The following is a 7,939-nucleotide window of genomic DNA, read 5'->3' on the forward strand; positions in this document are numbered from 1 at the left end:
TTCAGCTGCCTGTTTAAAGAAGAAAAAAAATATATATAAACTTGCTCTCAGCCCACACTCACACCTTCCATCGGTAGTAAACAGTGGAACTGGGATGGATAGCCACACCCTCTGCCCTTTCTCATTCCCTGAGTCTAGGCTGCTGCTTGTGCTCAAAGGCTTTTCCATTCTCCTCTGCTGCAGATGAAAACTGCAAGGACCGGTACTACAACTGCAACGTGGTGGTCCAGGCCAGGCTCTGCGTCTACAACTACTACAAGACTGCCTGCTGCGCCTCCTGCACGCGCGTGGCCAATAGGCACTCGGGCTTCCCAGGGAGCAGATAACATCCCACTCCACATCCGTGGGCAGGTCAGGGAGTCTGTGAGCAGTGGGACCGGCTGGCTGCTGCCCTACCAGGGGCTCCCTGGCCTGTGGAGCTGCCAGTCAAGTTAGTCTGCACCCTGCCTTCATAAAGTGTACACACGGTGCCCAAGAGCAAGGCCACGGTTGTCCTTTGAGCATCACCATGAACTGATGACCCCTCCTCCAGAAGCCTGGCCCCTGCGCTCTCTGCAGACCAAGCGGTGGGGAGTGCCTTCAGCTCTCAGCTGACTCCGTCCTGGCACTTTCTAAGTCAGCAGCTGGGCCCTGTCTGGGCGCTGCCTCGTCCCTGGCGCTGCAGGCCTTTCCAATATCAACGCCCCAGGAAGAGTCAGAGGAGGCAGCACCCCCACTCCAGGGCCCCCCTAAGGCTTGCTAAGATGCCTGCAATCCTCTGTTACCTCAGCCCCGCTGTGCCTATTTTCATGCTCAAAGGCTGTTTTCCTGCCTTATGACACAAATATCTCTTGCCAGTTTAGTGCTTTATTGTTTGGAAGGTATAGTCAGAGATATTAGCTCATTATGGCTCATGGTGCCCCAGAATGAGAGGCAGGGAATGAATCACAGTCCCTATTTTACTGACAAGAAAACTGAGACTCAGCTTAGGTAACTGACCTGCCAGGTATGAGGTCACAGGCTGGTCCATGTAGTCAGTCCAACCCCTGTGGTCTGACCACAAAACCCTCACCCCGAGGCCTGGCCGGAAGTCTTAGGTCTGCAGAATGTGGCTTCCTTTCAGACCAAGAGGCTCAGAAGTTTCCCATTCAGCAAACAAAGCCCAGACCTTTGAATTCTTTCCTCTGGCCCTGCACTCATATGCTTCAGGAGTCTGTTTCTTTTTTCCCTTCCCCCAAAAATCACAGGTCCTGGTGACAGGACTCTGCATGGGTTCTTGAACCCCATCCTTAATAGAACTAGCCCATGAGATAAGAAAGCCATCGGGGTAGCAAGGTCATTGTCCTAAATTACTATTCTTCTCCCCAGTAGGACACACCACCCATGGAATCCTACATCAAGGTCACTTTTTTGTCACCCAGAGCAGATTTCCAGCACACACAGCTCCATAGCCCCCTGGGCTCTTGCCTCTTCCTCAGCCATCTCTCCTGGGCCTTCACCACACATCGCCCAGAGGAAAGTCTAACCAACCTATCCCAGTAAGAATCCTATGTTTATATTCGAAAGAGTCTCCCTTGGGTCTTTCTGCTTTGATTTGTGGATTTCTCTTTGCATCCTGCCCACTCGCCCACACACACCTTGCCCCATGACTCACAACCCATATCTCCCCTCCAAGGTATGAACACTAAGATCTTTATTACTGCAATCAGCCTAGGAAAAGGGGCTGTGAACTCCTCCACAATGGCCACAGCAGTAGGGTCCTTCTTGATTCACTTCACATAACTCTGTAGTTCCCAAGGCCTCAAGCTGGAAAGAGAATGCACTGCATATGGAAGATGAGCCATCTGAAAAAACTCAGTGAGGAAAAAAGAAGGGGGGAAATATATATATATACATTCTTATACCCACTAAGAAAAATAATCAGGCTGAACAAATTGGAAACATAAAGAAAATTTGTCTTATTTAGTACTATGGTCCTGGGCCTATTTCCCATTCAAAGCAAGTGTTTGCTTTGAAATTTATAGCAAATGAGTTTCTCCCACGAGCCCTTTAACCCAAAAATCTGCTAATTTGATGATGATGTGCTTTTGGAAGCAGTATTACCAGCTCAGTCTGACACACTCCATCATGCTCCCATTACCCTTGGGCTTTCAGAAATTCTATTTGGCCTTACTATAAGTTCTCTTTCTGGAAAGCCCCAGTCACCATTTTCCAAAAGCACACCCATCTCTCCTGATCCTTATATAACTTGTGCAATAAGCAACAGGGCAGAGGCCCAGATCCCCGTGCCCACCAATCAAAAGCAACCAGAGAGGCCAAGCACATGGCTGGTTCCTAGCCAGCACTCACTCTCTCTGTTTCTTCACTTGCCTTTGCTTCTCGTCCCAGGGGAGGGTACCCTTTCTGCAGCTGCGCTATGATCTTCCTGAACAAGCCAGTCCTTTGGAGGATTCCTTGGAGGAGGCTTTCTTTACATGCTGGAGGGCAGAGCAAGATCAATGGGTAGAAGAGCGGAAAGGCTGATTTCAGCTTAAATGAAGGGAAAACCTTCTAGCCACCCAGGCTTCCCAACACAGCAGAGGTCTGGCTGCCATATGAGTGAGTTCACCAGCCTAAAAGGGCTTTCTCCACCAAGTGGGGGGTGAGCATCCCAGGTCCTTCCAACATAAAGTCCCACCTCTGGATTTCAAAACAAAATCAAAACTATAGAAGTACAATGTGGGGAGCAGGGAAGAGTTTCAATTGGCTGAGCTCAATGCGGGTCAAGAAAGTGGGATGAAACTACCGCCCCCCAAAAAATACACACAAAAAACCCTAAAACAAACAAAAGCCACAGAGCATTCAGGCATAAGGAGAAAACATTTGGTGAACCCTATTTGTGATTGCCGTAAACTTTAAGAATGCTGATAACATATAACATTCAGATGAACATGCCTGATCCTGCGGAGGGGTGCAGACTGTGAGAAGCAGTGCAAGGACTTCATGAGGAGAGATTTGGGAAGCACCAGGGGAGCCCTCCTAGGAGGTGAACGTTGCAGAGAGGAAGATTTTAGCTCTTGCAGGAGAACCTCCTTTCTGCGCATGAGCACATTCAGAAGGTCGAGGGCTCCATGGTAGCTACTGCTGACTGACCCATTCCTGGAGGAGTCTTAATGGCCCTCTGTCATGGATGCTGAAGGGGGTGGGGGGATCCGAGCACCTAGCTGGGGCAATAGGACTTTTAAGATTCCTTCCAGTCTGGACTTTGGTGACTCTGTAAGTAGAACAGCTTCAAGTGATTCACCTGGTCTGGGATGGCAAGTACACAGCACATGTACTTCCTGTTGCTATGACTACCATTCTAAACCCAGGGTTGCACTCCCCCCAAGAGCTGAATGTGACCTCAGGGACCCACTAGCCAATTGCTCAGAGCTGCCCTATCTGGTCCTGCTTTGAGAATGTGAGTAATCAAACATCCTGATGGCTAGTTCCCTGCCTGGGGTCACACACCTTGATGGAGGAAGTGCCTCGACTAGACAAGAAAGTGAGGTGAAAGTGAAGTCGCTCAGTCGTGTCCGACTCTTTGCGACCCCATAGACTGTAGCCTACCAGGCTCCTCTGTCCATGGGATTTTCCAGGCAACAGTATTGGAGCGGATTGCCATTTCCTTCTCCAGAGGATCTTCCAGGGGATCTTCCCGACCCAGGGCTCGAACCCGGGTCTCCCGCATTGTAGACAGACGCTTTACCGTCTGAGCCACCAGGGAGGATCCTCTATATACCATCTCCGTCTCAATTCACTTTGCTTTCCTGCATCTTTGCTGGAGCTTCATCATTCTCTCCACCCTGCACCACACTCCTGGTTCTTTTTCTTCAGTGGCTGACAGTGGGAGACAACCGTCGTGCTGAGGAAAAGTGACCCTATGGGGTGGGACCCTCGAGACGGCTTTCTCAGCGTCTTCCAGACGTTGAGCCCTTTGCTTCAGCGAGAGGAAAGCCGTTCTGTTACATAAACTTGATTTCCACCTGCCTTGACCCCCAGACCCCCACCATTCAGTTTGACGGAAGGATATACTTTGTTATAACTTATTATTTTGTTCTTTGTAAATACAAGATGTTTATAGGAAATGTGTATTCTGAACTCGACCCGCGGAATGAGTCACTACACCAAAATAGTTCTATTATTTAGAATATGTTAATTTTAAAGGGACCTAATAGGTATTTATTTACATATTCGATCCACATTTATGTAAAATTATTTGATCCTACTAACCCAGCTTCCCCAGAAAGTTGCTGCACATGGCATCTTATTCTAAGTTCATGGTTACACTTAAGTATACTGATTAGCCAAGTTCCTTGGGTTTTAAGATCAAATAGAAATTACTCTATTTTTTGACTCATTCAGGGGCTTTTTACCCCTGGGATTGTACCTGAAACAGGTCTGTCTGGATTGCCACCTTTCCACCTTAAATATCATATTTGCTCATATAATCTGCCCTCTTCTCACTCTCAAATATTTGGAGAAGGAAATACGGGGGTCTTTTTCAACCCTTCTCTTTGTCTTGCCTCATTCTTCAGAATCACCAGCAGTAAGTGGCTTAGGGGGCTGACTTGGAGTTGGTAAGGGGGCAGGGTCCCCTGGCAGGGGCAAGGAGGGGTATACAAAAGCTGATGCACTCACTGCTCTGACCACACCTCCAGGGTCCCCGCTGGTGACTGCTGAGCGGGGCTCTGGGGGTCAACTCCACAGCCAGGAGCATGAAACCCACAGAATACTCCAACAACCCCATGTCACCCTTGGGTGTGAATTATTGCTTAAAGAGGTGGAGGGTAGAAGGCAAATTATATGAGTAAATAGTCTGCTTTCTCTTCAGCAAAAATGACAACTATTTTTGTGTATGACTAATTTATTTTTATTATTGTAAAAATACAATAAACTGGTGTTAAAATCAGCTTTGTTAACATGTCCGTGCTTTCTCAGGCTTTATTCCATGTCTACTCACATTGCACTACACAGCCTTCTAAGGAGAGGAGCCAGGCCCTTAGAGGCCAGTTGGTCTATGGGACTTTGGCTTTGGGGGTAGCTGGACCCCTAAGAGGACAAGAAAGACGGGCCTTCAGCCTGCTGGCCTACATGAGTCCTCAACCTTGGATGAAGAGCTTAAGATAAAGTATCCAGGCATGCGCACTTCTTCAGGATTTCTTTTTTTTTTTTTAAAGGATTACATCCGAACAGGCATCTCTTTAAACCTCTCCCAGGAGGCAGAAAGTGTAGAACCCACCATGCCGATTCATACAACTCCATCTCTCAGCTTTTTAAAATGTTTTTTACTTTGTAATCTTTTTTTAATTTCTACGCTTTGTATTTTATATTGGAGTATAGCTGATGAACAGTGTTGTGATATTTCATCTGAACAACCTTACATATGCATGTATCCATTCTCCTTCGCACTCCCCTCCCATCCAGGCTGACACAGAACACTGAGCAGAGGTTCCTGGGATGTACAGTAGGTCCTTATTGGTTATCCATTTAAAATACAGCAGTGTGTACATTTCTATCCCAGACTTCCTAACTATAGCTTCCCCTCACTCTCCCCTCCTGGCAACCATAAGTTCATTCTCTAAGTCTGTGAGTCTATGTTGTGGATAAGTTCATTTGGGATTTCCCTGGTGATCCGGAGGGACCACCAGGGAAGTCCCTCCATCTCTCAACTTGAGTCGTTTCTTCCAACTCTCCTTGGGCTGACTTAGCCTTGGGCTTGAGCTTAGCACAGCGTTTGAAAAGTCTTTTGGGTTATATTGGTGCCTAACAACGTGGAATATGACTTGGGTCATAAAGCACATTGAAAGTCATCCTGGACAAAGGAATCCCTCGTGGGCTCCCCACAGGCTCTTTCCTTGATGCTGCCCTGCATCACCATTATCAGTAGCACTCAGAAACTTATTATCATGCCTCGAATCTGCTCCCCATCCCTCCTATTCACCTTTCCAGCCTGGAAAATCTTAATTTACTTTCTTTTATATTTTGGTAACATTCACTTAACAGAATTCACTATATTGATCATTTTAATGTGTATGATTTGGGGGTATTTAGTACAGAGCTTTGTGTCTCCATTGCTAGAACATTCCTGTTACCCCCAAATTCCATTTATTCTTCAAGTCCCAAATCAGACACACACTATATGCCAGAGCCCTGTAATCCATGCCGTCTTATTACACCTTCACACCGACCTAGGAGGCTGGAATGTTGTCCACTTCTAGAAATGAGAACACTGAGACTCAGAGAGGGTTTTTAGTTGATTTTTAAATTTTGTTTATTCATTTATTTTTGGCTGTGCTGGGCCTTGCTGGCTGCTCGGGATTTTCTCTAGTTGCAGGAAGCGGGGACTACTCTCTAGCGGCGATGTCTGGGCTTCTCATTGCAGTGGCTTCTCTCGTTGCAGAGTACAGGCTTTAGGGCCTGCAGGTTTCAGTAGTAGCGGCTCCCAAGCTCTAGAGCACAGGCTCAACAGTTGTGGTGCACGGGCTTAGTTGCTCTGCGGCATGCGGGATCTTCCTGGACCAGAGATCGAACCCACGTCTCCTGCATTGGCAGGTGGATTCTTTACCACTGAGCCACCAGGGAAGCCCCTCAGACAGGTTGTATGTCAGGTAACACTAGGCTCCCCCCCCCCCCCCCGGAGGCCGGCCTGTGTCCCTCCCATCTTCATCTCCCCAGGGCCTGGCATGTCACACAGTTTCAGCTTATGTTAGTTTCAGTCTCTTTCTCCGCATCAATTTCTACCAATGACATCAATTGCCCAAGAGCTAGATGGGGCGCCTGGCTGTTGGTGGGAAACTGTGCCGGGGACCAGCCCCGGCTGATCCAGGGTATTCGAAGGAGAGACCGCGTAGGCGAAGATCAGGAAACAATTGCTTAATTAAACGTTAATTAAGGATATAAAGAGTAATAGAATGAGGATAGCTCAGTGAGGAAATTCAGTGGAGAAAAGAGGCTGAAATAAGGATAGCTCAGTGAGGAAATTCAGTGGAGAAAAGAGGCTGAAATAAGGATAGCTCAGTGAGGAAATTCAGTGGAGAAAAGAGGCTGAATAATTCAGCCAGAAGGGAAGAGAAAGAACGACATGGTGAGACCAAGTTTCGGTGAACAAGGCCCGCACTTTATTTTCCAAAGTAGTTTTTATACCTTAAGTTATGCATAGAGGATAATGGGGGAAGGGGTAGAGTCTTGCAGCAAGCCAGGCTTTCTTCCTGCAAACTTATCATATGCAAAAGCTTAGGTGATTTGCATCATCTTCTGGCCCGGAGGCCTGTTAACATTTTAAGACCTTTTCTTCAGAAAACTTATTTTTCTCTAAAGGTGATTGGTTAGGAGCCACCCTCCAAAAGCATTAGATAAAGTTGCATTCCTACAGCGCAAAGGTGTGGTGGGCTATAACAAGAAAAAGAATTAACTCAAGGGTCCCAGGTTACAAACATTAAAGCTACTACTTACACCAATTAAATTAATCAATACACTGCCAGGGACACAGCAGGTAAGGGATATGGAAACTTAGCAGCAAACATTGGCCCAACAAGTGAAAATCCCTTCACCAATACAATTTCTAATCAATCTTTTAACTACTCAAAAGAATCTGTGTTTAGACAGTTTAGAACATCTGCCTCTCACAGTTGGGAGGCTCTGAACAATCACATGTGGCCGGAAAAACCTATTCAGGCAGGCTAGAGGACTTCCAAAGGAGTTTGTAGGTTAAACACTGTCACACCCAGGAATTATTAACTGGAGCTGTAAGCTAACTCTTTTTTCAGAGAGGTAGTGGGGGACAGCCCCCCCGTAAAGTCAGAGGTGTAGGTGAAAGCACAAAGCAGAAAGTAGGCAGACTCTGGTTTTGGGGGTATATGCTCGAGAAATTCCAGGGGGACTCCTGAAGCTCGATCCTGCCTTTGCGTATGCCAAGCCTCCTTCCTCATGACCTTTGTCA

General features: G+C 47.1%; 1 protein-coding gene across 3 annotated transcripts in view; it reads left to right on the forward strand.

Moving 5' to 3' along the window:
* The window catches only part of THSD4 (thrombospondin type 1 domain containing 4), a 672,444-nt gene extending 667,535 nt beyond the window's left edge, over nucleotides 1–4,909 (forward strand). For all 3 annotated transcript variants that reach the window (XM_019968205.2, XM_019968206.2, XM_070797012.1), the window contains one exon: nucleotides 184–4,909. In XM_019968205.2, the coding sequence (XP_019823764.2) occupies nucleotides 184–326 (143 nt within the window). In that variant the 3' untranslated portion in view covers nucleotides 327–4,909. The remainder of the gene's footprint in view (nucleotides 1–183) is intronic.
* The last annotated feature ends 3,030 nt before the right edge of the window (nucleotides 4,910–7,939 follow it).

The sequence above is a fragment of the Bos indicus genome, chromosome 10 (assembly GCF_029378745.1).
Source record: "Bos indicus isolate NIAB-ARS_2022 breed Sahiwal x Tharparkar chromosome 10, NIAB-ARS_B.indTharparkar_mat_pri_1.0, whole genome shotgun sequence".
In the NCBI taxonomy this organism is placed as follows: Eukaryota; Metazoa; Chordata; class Mammalia; order Artiodactyla; family Bovidae; genus Bos; species Bos indicus.